We start from the raw sequence: 14,017 nt of genomic DNA on the forward strand, positions 1-14,017 counted from the left end.
AGAAAATTCTCCATGGGTCTCTCATGTTATGAGCAGAGGAACTGATTGCCTTATTCTTGATTATCTTTTTAAGGATGCTTATATAGTGAGCAGCCTTAGAAAATAGAGATAGTGACTCCCTCTGAGCAGAGGGCAGGTTTGCTCGGTGTCTAATGTAATAAAGGCAATGTTTTCCTCTGGGGAAATAAATGGTCAAGCAGGTGTGCTTACAACTCATTTTAAAGGACTGGAGTTTTGAAAGCTTGGGGTTCTTCAGCTATAACACCAATCTACTGTGTGCATATCTACCTGGACAATTACACATCTGACAATGGGAGTATGTGGAATCAACACAAACAAGCAGCTCATGCTTCATGCTTCACCACTAGTAATAAAGTCCTTTGTCTGATCCAGTCTTTTGTCTTCTGACAGAAACATGATACTATGGGAAACTAAACTGCTAGTTTGCATGTAAGTTGAAAATCTTAGATGCTTCACAGTCCTTGGCAATGAGAATCTGTTCCCCACCTAATCACTGCATTTAGATCATTTCAGTAGCTACTGGCAGACAATATCCATTCTCACTGTCTATCTGCAATCTGGGAACTATCAAAATTTTGACAATTCATAAGAAAAGGGTATTATTTGGGTTTTATAGTAAGATAAAACAATTGTTTAAGTTTCTTAAGAACAGAATAGAAATATCAAAGTAACAATATAATGAGATCACTCGCTTTTCCTCTCCTTTTACTTTTATTCCTTTAAGCGCATCACAGGGTTGAATTATAGAAATGCTTATTTATTATACTTAAACCCGTGGACTACCAGATGTTCAAGCTGGTTTTAGAGAAGGCAGAAGAACCAGAGATCAAATTGCCAACATCAGCTGGATCATCGAAAAAGCAAGAGTTCCAGAAAAACATCTATTTTTGCTTTATTGACTATGCCAAAGCCTTTGACTGTGTGAATCACAATAAACTGTGGAAAATTCTGAAAGAGATGGGAATACCAGACCCCCTGACCTGCCTCTTGAGAAACCTGTATGCAGGTCAGGAAGCAACAGTTAGAACTGGACATGGAACAACAGACTAGTTCCAAATAGGAAAACTCTATTAGCCTTTGCCCTGCTTCATTCCGTATTCCAAGGCCAAATTTGCCTGTTACCCCAGGTGTTTCTTGACTTCCTACTTTTGCATTCCAGTCCCCTATAATGAAAAGGACATCTTTTTGGGGTGTTAGTTCTAAAAGGTTTTGTAGGTCTTCATAGAACCATTCAACTTCAGCTTCTTCAGCATTACTGGTTGGGGCATAGACTTGGATTACTGTGATATTGAATGGTTTTCCTTGGAAATGAACAGAGATCATTCTGTCGTTTTTGAGATTGCATCCAAGTACTGCATTTCGGACTCTTTTGTTGACCATGATGGCTACTCCATTTCCTCTAAGAGATTCCTGCCCACAGTTGTAGATATAATGGTCATCTGAGTTAAATTCACCCACCCATTCCAGTCCATTTTAAATGTCGACATTCACTCTTGTCATCTCCTGTTTGACCACTTCCAATTTGCCTTGATTCTTGGACTTAACATTCCAGGTTCCTATGCAATATTGTTCTTTACAGCATCAGATCATGCTTCTATCACGAGTCACATCCACAGCTGGGTATTGTTTTTTCTTTGGCTCCATCCCTTCATTCTTTCTGGAGTTATTTCTCCACCAATCTCCAGTAGCATATTGGGCACCTACCGACCTGGGGAGTTCCTCTTTCAGTATCCTATCATTTTGCCTTTTCATACTGCTCATGAGGTTCTCAAGGCAAGAATACTAAAGTGGTTTTGCCATTCGCTTCTCCAGTGGACCACATTCTGTCAGACCTCTCCACCATGACCCGCCTATCTTGGGTGGCCCCACACAGCATGGCTTAGTTTAATTGAGTTAGACAAGGCTGTGGTCTCCATGTGATCAGATTGACTAGTTTTCTGTGATTATGGTTTCAGTGTGTCTGCCTTCTGATGTCCTCTCACAACATCTACCATCTTACTTGGGTTTCTCTTACATTGGACGTGGGGTATCTCTTCACGGCTGGTGATGGACAGGGAGGCCTGGCATGCTGCGATTCATGGGGTCGCAAAGAGTTGGACACGACTAGGCAACTGAACTGAATTGAAATAGGAAAAGGAGTACATCAAGTCTGTATATTGTCACCCTGCTTATTTAACTTATATGCAGAGTAAATCATAAGAAACGCTGGACTGGATGAAGCACAAGCTGGAATCAAGATTGCCGGGGAAATATCAATAACCTCAGATATGCAAATGATACCACCCTTATGGCAGAAAGTGAAGAAGAACTAAAGAGCATGTTGATAAAAGTGAAAGAGGAGAGTGAAAAAGTTGGCTTAAAGCTCAACATTCGGAAAACTAAGATCATGGCATCCGGTCCCATCACTTCATGGCAAGTAAATGGGGAAGCAGTGGAAACAGTGGCTGACTTTATGTTTTTGGGCTCCAAAATCACTGCAGATGGTGATTGCAGCCATGAAATTAAAAGACACTTACTCCTTGGAAGGAAAGTTATGGCCAACTGAGTGACTGAACTGAAACTACATTTAATTATGATTGTACATATTTTAAGCTCATAAATAAATATACAGGAAGTTCAAACACACACAATATACTCACATTTGAAAATTTTACCAGTAGCATATAAGACAGTTAATTTTTTTGGTTGAAAATACATTATAATATGAAGTAAAAAAAAAAAAATCACCTTTAAAATTTTTTTTCTTTTTTGGCTAGGTCATGCAGCTTGCAGAATTTTATTTCTTTAACCAGGGATCTAATCTGAGAGCCTAGCACTCAGAGGGTTGAGTACCAACCATTGGACCACAAGAGAATTCTCTGAAATTTCTTTCTACTGGAATTATTATTTCTATATTTCTCAACATGGTTGATGGAATCACCAATTAGAATCATATTTAACTCTTCCTTTCTGTATTAATTTGCTAGGGCTGCCATAACAAAGTACACAAACTAGATAGCTTAAAACAACAGCAATTTATTATCTCATAGTTCTGGAGCCAGAAGTCCAAACTGAGGTGTTAGTAGAACCACACTCCCTCTGAAGCCTGTAGGGGAATCCTTCCTTGTCTATTCCTAATTTCTGTTGGTTTCCCAGCAATCTTTGGTATTCTTGGCTTGTAGATATATCACTCCAATCCTCTGTCTTCACATGATGTTCTCTGAGTCTCTGTCATCACATAGTAATCTTATAAGGGCCAGTCATATAGGGGCCCACCCTTCTCCAGTATGATCTCATCTTAACTAACTACATTTGAGATGATCCTATTTCCAAATAAGGTCATATTCTGAGGTGCAGGGGGTTAGGATTTAATGCTTCTTTTTCAAAAAGACACACTTCAACCAGTAACACCTTTTCCTCACTAAAAAATCAGATAAGTCATGAATCATTAATCTGGTTAATCAGCACAAAATCTCAATATCTTTCAAATCAATGTTTTCTCTACTCCACCATCTCCATTCTCCTCCTTTACACACACACACACACAACCTGTTCTCACTCCATTCTCACTGTTCTGTCTCCTTTACACAAACACACACACACATACACATCCGTTCTCACTCCATTCTGTCACACACACACACACACACACACCTGTTCTCCATTCTCACTGTCACACAATACACCGTTCTCACTCCATTCTCACTGTTTCTACTCTTAATCAATTCTCTTCTGCACTACTTAAAAGTTTCTTAAACTCTCTCATCTGCTTGGTTTCAACCAAACATCTCCAAACCATTTAATGCTATCACCCAGACGATCTTTCAAAAGAAAAATCTAATCAAGTTATTCCTCTACTACCACCATCCTCTTCTACTCTCCAGCAAACTCTTTTGTCATCTAAAGGAGAAACTATATAAAGCACCTTCTTCAACCTTTTGCCACTCTCATATGCACTCTATCCCCCAGATAAACCAAACTGCTTCTGGTGTCACATCTTTTTGCTTTTACACATGGTGATCCTTAACTAAAATGCTCTGTTCCTGAGCACTGGACATATTTTACTACCTTTAAACTCCCTTGAGCCACAAAGAATTGCAAACATTTTTTGGTGCTATTACCCTTCTTATTTTCCTCCACTATTGTACTTATCACATGGTATTCCAACCCTTCTAAGTTTGCTTTTTTCTGTTAACTACACCTGAAGTCTACCTCAAGGTCAGACATCTTTTGTGCACCTAGCACACAGCATGTTGTCTGTTCCATAGTAAATATTATTGAACTAGATTTTTCAGTAGTTTTTTTCTTTTTACAGTAAGACTTACTCTGAAACTTTCGCTTGAAGGGAAACATTTAATGCCGAGGTCCAGCCCCGGCTGATCCAGGGTATTCGAAGGAGAGGCGGCTTCGGCGACCTATTTATTTATTTATTTATCAAAGATATAAAGAGTAATAGAATGAGGATAGCTCAGTAGGAAAATTCAGTGGAGAAAAGAAGCTGAGTAGCTTGGTTTACGCGGAAAATCAATATAACCCGTGACACCAGGTTAGCTCTGACCACGGAGGCTGCAGGCGCCCTCTCGAATAGCGGAAGGTGCCCCACCTTAGACACCTTCTTGAGTGGGTCTTAGAAGCCCAGGCAAATAAATGGTCGCAGAGGATATCTGCGCTCCAAATGGAGACTCAGCTGGAGGTTAAGGAGAAAAATGACATGGGGAGACCAAGCTTTGGTGAGCAAGGCCCGTAGCTTTATTTTCAACAGGGGCTTATATACCCTAAGTTACACATAGAGGATAATAGGGGATGCAAAGTCAGCAGTCTTTGATCCTTATCAAAAACCAGGGTTTCTTTCCTGTAAATTTATCGTATACAAATGGTTTAGGTGATTTACATCATCTTCTGGCCAGAAGGCCTATTAACATTTTATGACTCTTGACAAAGACTTATCAACAAAGACTTATTTTCTCTAAGAGTAATTATTTTAAGGTTTGGCACCATCTTCTGAAGGTATTAGATAATATTACATTCCTATAGGGCAGATGTGTAATGGGTTTACAACAAAGGAAAGAATTTATTACCTTAAGGGTCTAAAGTTACTAACACCAAGGCCACTACTTATTTTTTCTACATATCAACTATATTAATTAATACACATTCAAGGATACAATTCAGGGGATGTGGAAACTTGGCAACACACATTGGCTCATCAATGAAATCTTTTACTAGTTTTATTCTGACAGTTTCTAACTCTCTGAGAGGCTCTAAGCTATTTGAATATCTTAAGCTTCCCGTAAACAATCGTATGCATAGCTGTAGGAGTCCGGGTAAACTTGTCAGGAGAGTTAGAGAGCCATCTGAGGGGTTTGGATTTAAACACTCCTAGTTGCCCAGGAACTTTATTAATTGGAGCTGTAAGTTAGCTCTTTGACAGAGAGAGTGAGATGGTGGTGGGGGACAGCCCCCAGTAAAGTCAGAGGTGAGAGCACAAAGCAATAAAATAGGCAGACTCTGGTTTTTTGGGGGTAGATGCTCGAGAATATCCGGGGGGACTCCTGAGGCTCGATCCCGCCTTTGCGTATGCCGAGCCTCCTTCCTCATGACCTTTGTCACGAGTGGAATGTCTCTCGCCGGCTCCTGGCAATTTAACATGTTACCAACAGCAGTGAAACTAAAAAGCAGCTAAAAAATAATTTTGGAAAAAAGAGTTTTAAAAATCACTGCTTGTGAAAGAATGATCAAAATAACTTTAAAATATCTTAAATACATTACTCATTGCACATCTATTAGAATGGCTAATATTTTTTAAAAAGCTGACCAGTGCTAAAGAACATGTAGGACAACTGAACCTCTCATACATGGTTGACAAGAATGCAAAATGGTATAAACCCTTTCAGAAGGAGTTTAGCAGCTTCTCTTGAAGTTAAATATATACTTACAATATGACAGAGCCAGTCCACTAAATTAAGTAAATTTTAATAAATGAAAACTTAACACTCAACACAAAAATCTGTATCCAGATGTTCATAACAGCTTTATTTGTAATCGTCAAAAACAAAATGCCTAAATGTCCTTCAGTGAGTGAATAAACCATGGTACATATTCAATACAAACAATGGAATACCAGCTAGCAATGGATAAATTCTAAAGTACATGATGCTCAGTAAAAGAAGCCAGTCTCTAAAGGTCACATGCTATCTAATTGGTAAAAACAAAATTATAGGGAAGAAATCCTGAACTATTCCCAGTGAAGACAGAGGTCAGGGAAGAATTTGGCCACAAAAGGCCAGTACTGAGGGAATCATCTGGTAGTGACTGAACTGTTCTGCATCTCGACTGTGGTAGTGGTAGTGGTTCCACAAATCCATAAATGTGCCAAAATTCATTAAATTATAGACTTAAATGAAAATTTAATTTTACTGGATGTAAATTTAAAAATATACATATTACTTCCCAGGCATGAGGGTTAGCTGCCTTTTTCCTCTACTCCCATGTACCTTAGCCCTAGACTTGAGAAAGATTAATTTATGTGAGGAGAAAGGTGAAGCAGACTAAAAAAATGGCTTTGAGGTAGATTATCAAGGAGTTTGCTACAACATTATGAATATTTATCTTAAAAGACTGGATTATGAGATAATGATCTATAATTTTAGAGAAAGACAAAGGTGAAGAGGTACTAAAGAGGAGACCAAATAGACCTGAAAATTAAAGAATGGATCATCTCCCTACCTTTCACCTCTGTCCTATAGCACCATGACTTAATAATTCTATATTCATCTGACTTGCTTTTTTATGTGCTTCTGCTACACACAAAATGATTGAAGAAAAAGCAATTTAATTTTAAGAAGATATAAATCCATTTTTATTTCAGTACTTCAAATCTAAAATAAAAGGGATTAATCAGCTGGCCAAAGTTTTCACATCAAAAGCTCTAAATGATGAACAATTTCTTAAAAGTCTAGTGGAATTTAATTTGGCATTAAATGTAAAGGGAAGCTAATACATCTGAGGAAATGATATCTAGCATATTTAGTAGTTTGCACTTGTCTCTGCTGCCTGCTTTTCTTCCACAGCCCTGCTCCCCTTCTGACTTTTATTGCTTCCTCCTTTTCTTCCCTGCCCTCCTAAACAGTGTATGATGCCCTTTAGCTCCTCAATGCCTCCTAGAAACTTGCCATAAGTCTAAATTATCTACCTGCTTTTAGGAATGACCACACAAAATACAATTCATCTCAAAGGCTGTGAATTAAAATGTGGTTAATAATAAAATTCAAATACTGCAGAGCTCTATTTATAAAACATGATAATAGGAAATATAAGTAGTCTAATAGGACATTTAACATATATCTAATGTAAGTCTATGGGGTCGCACAGAGTCGGACATGACTGAAGTGACTTAGCAGCAGCAGCAGCAATGTAAGTACTAACACTAATTTACAGTAATTAAAAAAAAAAAGAATATGTGTCATTCAGATTATAACTTTTCAGTATACCTGGCTACGAATATGTACTTAGAATACTGAGAATTTAATAAGGTCAAAATTATTACATTTTGTAAAATAAAATATGCATATATTAACAAAAATACTTTAAAATTATTTAATAATTTCCCCATGTTAGGCCTTTGGGTTGAGATTATGTGACTAAGTCTTTTACTGAGATGGAACTGTAGAAATAAGGTGTTTGAGAAGCTCTTTGCAGTTATTGAATAACTGACAGTTTTCCATTTTCTTCTGTCCATTTATAGAATAAACTTTGGGTAAACTCTAAAAGGTGTTGTGAGCCACATGCCTGTGCAAAAATAATTCTACATAATGTTTCCTTGTGAATCAACAATTAAGGCAAACATATCAATATTATCTCTCTGCTGCATTGGTTACTTAAAAAAGATGGTCAAAAATGAAAATTTGGAAAAGGGAAGGGGTTGGTGAGTAGGAAACAGAACACCTGGCTATTAGGTAACTACTCCTTCCAGAAACACTCTCTGCATTACGAAATACCATTTGCTGAATTTCAACCTTTAGAATTATACTGAATGCCAAAATGAATACTCTGAAACTCTCAATGCTATTCTAACAAACTTCAGATGTATCCAGTGTTGGAATTTGATGGCATTAATTAAGAAATTATTGAATCATAATAAGAATGTAAAAGAAATATTGGTTCCAAATAAGAGTATAAAAGAAAACCTCACCTAAGTTTCCAGGCCCACAAAGAAAGATTTCTTTTAGCTAAACTATATATGATAACATGTGAAACCATAACTTATAACATGAAGTTTCATAAATGAGAAAAGTGTCACATTAGATTTTTTCTAACATAAAAATCAGTTCTTTAAATAGTTCCCATTTCTTTCTTAAGTTATATAACAAACATTTTCTTATACAGAATATATGGACGATAATGCTGATGTTAATACAATGTAATTTTCAATTAAAATATAAAATTTAGCAAATATTTTCTTTTGTTCACAGGAAAAATGAATTCTAGGTTTCTCATATTAAGACATTATTTCATTAGTATAAGATGTGAATTGTTACTATTCTTCAGTCTTTTCTGAATCTTGTTCAGTCCTGGGAAAATCTACTTCATACTTCTTTTTGAGATTACTTAAATACGTTCGTAAACTGTCTGGATCCAATTGAGAGTTTCGAGCAGTTTGAACAAGTCTAGTAGCTAGATGGTACACAGCTCTCTGTCTTTCCATCTCAGGAGTACTCCTTTGGTTTTGCTGTTATTGAAAAAAATATAGATAAAAATTAAAATATGATTCTTATTTTGGCAATATTCTATCTCCTTTCATAGAAATAAGAATTCAATGGCTAACCAATATTTTTGGATAAGTCAGTCCCATCCAACTAGCAAATAATATACCAGAAAAAATAAATATTGTTTTGGAGAATAAAATTTCTCATGAGTATTTACGACTTTATGACAGATCCTAATCCTTGAAAACCATTTTTCGATGAAAAAAATCTGCTAAATGGTTCAAGTTTCTCAATATGACACCAAAATATAATAGAAAATCCACTAGAATTATGTCCTACAAACACTTTATCATTGAAAAGTTATGGGAAAATAACATTCTGCTAATTACTATGCAGTGTTCATAATTTTAAATGTCACTCAGAGTACTACTCTGCTATCTCCTACTTTAATTCCCCAGCAGATAAACTGGTGGACAGAATGGGTCATCAGTAAACTGTCCCTCAATAGGGTTCATATATAGAAATTGCTAGAGTCTAAAAGAAAATACTGCTTCAGGGATAAATTACATTTTTAAAATAAGCAACACAAATAGCTAGTTAAAATTATGCCTTAATTCTTAACAAATTATACTTAAGGATACCCAAGAAATAATGCTTAAAATGGGATTCTTCTAATACTTTGGAGGACCTTTGGATATTCAGTCCTTGAATATCTCCCTTCAGGGTTGGGAGTACAACTAGAAAATTCTTCATTCCCTTTTTTGCCTGAGCTAGATAGAGGAATCAGCATTTTTTCAATCTTAACTTTTTATGTAAAGATTTGGTTTCCGTCCTCTAAGGGAAATACAATCCTTTCAACTCCTTCTAAATAGCCATGAATTTTAGGTAGCCAGGAATTCCTTCTCTCTCTTACTGTCACTATAGAAAAACTGCATACAACTCCATGAGATAGAACATTGATCCATCCATCTATCTGATATACTGACTGATCAACTATCCATTTATCATTTAAACAACAATTATAGCTATTATTATCTATATTCCAGATCCCATAAATTGTATTTACGACTACAGGGGATACAAAATGTCATCCTGACATGACAATGGAACTCAAAAAGCTCAGTCTTACAGTGAAACATACATGTTTACAAGCAATTGATTAATCATGAAAAGTTCCATAAGGGAGATACAAAATTGTTCAGAGGAAAGAAAGTTCACTTCCAGCTTGGGTCAAGAAAGGCTTCAATAGGATGGAGTATGGGTAGCCATTCCTTTCTCTAGGTGATCTTTCCAACCCAGAGACCGAACCCAGGTCTCCTACATTACAGGCAGTTTTTTACTGTCTGGGCCACCAGGGAAGCCCCATTTAATATGAATCTTGATGGACAGAAGAACCTCGAAGGAAAGATATTCCAGATGGAGGAAACAGAGAAAGCAAACACGTTAGAAAATGTGGTACACAATCAGGTCAAAATGATGAAACGACAAGTAACTCAATGTGGCAGAAATGTAGAAAAGGAAGGGAACCTACTGAGATATAATTAAGAAGAAGAATTCATAGACTCAAGCATCCATGGGAGATATGAAAGTGAAGAGAAGAAAAGGTTTTTCAAAAGATGAGAAATTTAATTTTGGACCTATTGAAGAGAAAATGTAAGTTAAGGTTTTAAGAAGAAATATGGAGAAAAATATACAGATTGAGTCAAAAAGAAATGAAAATGGAGGCTGAGGAAAGGATGAGAATCACCAAGAGTACAGAATTCTAAACAAAGAAATGGTAAAATCTTAGGAATACTTCTATTTGGTAGATGGAATAATAGAAAGCACCAGTGAAGAAGGGAAAGAAGTAATCACCAAAGAAGTAGAAGAATGAGAATTACTCAGTAAAATATTCAGCTAAAGAGAGGTTATATTAATTTTCAGTGGATAAAATTAGCCTGTCTTGAATATATGTTGAGCAGCATCAGGAAATCTAAAAACTGGAAGACTAATGGAGAGGTTGTCCATAATTGGATTTGGCAAGAGGAATTCTGAAGAACTAGGTAATAAGAGGCTCTTCAGAACTGGACCACTGCCAAAATCACTGGTGAAAAATTCCAATGGAATAACTAGGCAAGTAAAGTCATAGAAGCAGTTGAGGTCAAAAGACTGAAGGATGTAAAAAAACAAACAAACAAACAAAAAAACTGAAGGCAGGTTAAGAAAGAGTAAAAGATAAAAGAAAGGTTAATACTGAAGAAAATTTATACTGCACCTACTTTAGTTTACTGAACAGGATGGATTCTTGAAACAATATAAAGCAACCTGATGCAAAAAAAAAAAAAAAGATTTCCAAATTTTCAGTTACCAGATATAAATTCAGTGTTGGATCTACTTCTTCCTAGCAGATCACTTAATCTCTGTGAACCTCAGCTGTAAAAATGTAAGTAAAAATGATAACTTTATTATTTATCTTTAATTAAACCTAACTACTTCATGAAGAGTTATGAGGCTTATATATGATAATGGATACAAGAGCTTTGAAAACTATTTTAAAAGATATGAAATGTTGTGCATAGTGTTTCTTTTTTTTTTTTTTTTGGCTGTGCCAAATCTTAATTGCAGCATGTGGAATCTTCAGTGTGGCATGTTGGGATCTAGTTCCCTGACTAAGTATCAAGCCCAGGCCCCTACACTGGGAGCGTGGAGCCTTAACCATTGGACCACTAGAGAAGTACTTTGATTTTTATTTTTAATGCTTATTTAAAGAGATTTCTTTTCTTATCATAAAGTCAGTGTAGCAATAAGTACTAGATTAACTGAACTGTTTAACTTTTGTTTCCTATCTTATTAGTAGATTTTCTAGGGACAGTTATAATACATCAAATCATTTAGTTTTGAGAAGTAAAAAGGATTTCCTTTATTTAGGAAATAGGTTTTGTTTTAAATGTTTTAATTATTACTTATTATATATTTAGATCCAAGACCATAATAAACATGTACACTACAAGTATTTTCTTAATTTGAAAAATAATTCTTATTGCTAAAATTTCCTTACCAAAATCTGTCTGGTAATTTGAGTTGTGATGTCTTTGGCATCCAAGACAATTGATGGTGGAAGTGATGACACCTCTGCAGCTTTTAATCCTAAAATTATAAACAATGGGGCGTCAATATTATTACTTGTAGTTTTGCTATGTTTGTTTTAATCAGTATTAATCTTTTCTTCACAGATTTAAACTTCCTTTCTTAGGCTTTTATGAACTACTTACTTCTTAAAATTACTTTTTTCCAAGTTCTGGGTGACAACTTACCAATTATTAGATTTAATTACTTGCTAAGACATGTAAGACAAATTAGAATATCAATTACCTCTCAAGATACCTCTGAGACAGAAAATATGAAAGGGAAAAGAAAAAGGTAATTAGAAAATCAGATAATAGTAATAACATTGAAATTCCAACTACAAATTCAGTTGGTTTATAAGTCAAAGGACATAATGGGTTTTGCAGGATAGAAGAAAGTGTAGTCACAGATAAGCTTACAGCTGAGTAGTCATATATTTAGTAGATTAATGAGAGAGGGATTTCTCAGAAGTCATAACAGTAGGTGACTACTCCATGGAAATTCAAATACCAGTAATATTCTCATGCTCTTAGATTTTTATTGTATCAGTGTCTCACAGATTTTCTACTTTATGCTAATAGTTTATTTATTGCTTTAGAGGCAATAGAAGCAACATCAACATTTATTTAAAAGTTACTAACTGCTAGGCACTGTGCTAGACAGTTCATATTTGATAATTCATCTAATCCTCACAAATCCACACATATCACCATTTAATAGATGAAGCTGAGGCTTATAAAGATTAAACATCTAATACAAATTAAGTTATACATTTGATTTTCCCATTTCAAATAGCAAAGGAAAGATGCTTTTTTTTACTCTCACAAAGAACAGTCATAGCTAAAATAATTTTGGGAAATTTATCTGTAAAAGTCCACTTTGTGGGTCGTCTGCATGGTGGCTCTACAGTGGGGCTAATGGCAACTTTCTCCAAGAGGACTTATGCCATATGCCATGCCTCCCAGGTCTGCTGTAGCCAGAGCCCTTGTCCCTGCAGCAGGTCACTGCTGTCCTATTCTTCCACAGCAGACACTCAAACATTCAAAAAGCAGGTCTGGCTCAGTTTCTTGTGAGGTTGCTGCTCCTTTCCCTGGGTTCTGGTGCATTTGTTCGCTCCCTCTGAGTCTCTCTGGCAAGTCTGAGATTTGATTTTAAAACATGATTGCATCCCTCCTATCATCTTGTTGGAACTTCTACTTTGCCCTTGGACACAGGATATGTTTTTTTGGTGGATCCAACATTCTCCTACAGATGGTTGTTCAGCAACTAGTCGCACTTTTGGTGTACTTGGAGGAAAAGATGAGCGCAGTTCTTTCCACTCCACTATCTTCAGTTCAGTACAGTTCAGTCGCTCAGTCGTGTCCGACTCTTTGCAACACCATGAACTGCAGCACATCAGGCCTCCCTGTCCATCATGAACTCCCGGAACCTACCCAAACGCATATCCACTTAGTCGGTGATGCTATCCAACCATCTCATCCTCTATCATCCCCTTCTCCTCCTGCCCTCAATCTTTCCCAGCATCAGGGTCTTTTCAAATAAGTCAGCTCTTCGCATCAGGTGGCCAAAGTATTGGAGTTTCAGCTTCAGCATCAGTCCTTCCAGTGAACACCCAGGACTGATTTCCTTTAGGATGGACTGGTTGGATCTCCTTGCAGTCCAAGGGACTCTCAAGAGTCTTCTCCAACACCACAGTTCAAAAGCATCAATTCTTCAGTGCTCAGCTTTCTTCACAGTCCAACTCTCACATCCATACATGACTACTGGAAAAATCATAGCCTTGACTAGACGGACCTTTGTTGACAAAGTAATGTCTCTACTTTTCTTTTTTTTTAATGTATTTATTTTAATTGGAGGCTAATTACTTTACAATATTGTATGGGTGTTGCCATACATCAACACAAATCTGCCACAGGTATACACATGTTTCCCATCCTGAACCCCCCTCCCACCTCCCTCCCCATACCATCCCTCTGGGTCATCCGAGTGCATCAGCCCCAAGCATCCTATATCATGTGTTGAACCTGGACTGGCAATTCGTTTCATATATGATATTATACATGTTTCAATGTCATTCTCCCAAATCATCCCACCCTCTCCCTCTCCCACAGAGTCCAAAAGCCTGTTCTATACATCTGTGTCTCTTTTGCTGTCTCACATACAGGGTTATCGTTACCATCTTTCTAAATTCCATATATATGCGTTAG

At 36.5% G+C, this 14,017-nt stretch overlaps 1 protein-coding gene across 1 annotated transcript in view; it reads right to left on the minus strand.

Moving 5' to 3' along the window:
* Window positions 1-6,006: 6,006 nt before the first annotated feature.
* MSH4 (mutS homolog 4) overlaps window positions 6,007-14,017 on the minus strand; it is a 104,277-nt gene continuing 96,266 nt past the window's right edge. Inside the window, exons 19-20 of the mRNA XM_006060238.4 lie at window positions 11,743-11,831; window positions 6,007-8,728 (exon numbers count right to left, since the gene is read on the minus strand). Coding sequence (XP_006060300.3) covers window positions 8,537-8,728; window positions 11,743-11,831 — 281 coding nt within the window. The 3' untranslated portion in view covers window positions 6,007-8,536. The remainder of the gene's footprint in view (window positions 8,729-11,742; window positions 11,832-14,017) is intronic.

This window comes from Bubalus bubalis, chromosome 6 (assembly GCF_019923935.1).
Source record: "Bubalus bubalis isolate 160015118507 breed Murrah chromosome 6, NDDB_SH_1, whole genome shotgun sequence".
NCBI classification, from domain to species: Eukaryota; Metazoa; Chordata; class Mammalia; order Artiodactyla; family Bovidae; genus Bubalus; species Bubalus bubalis.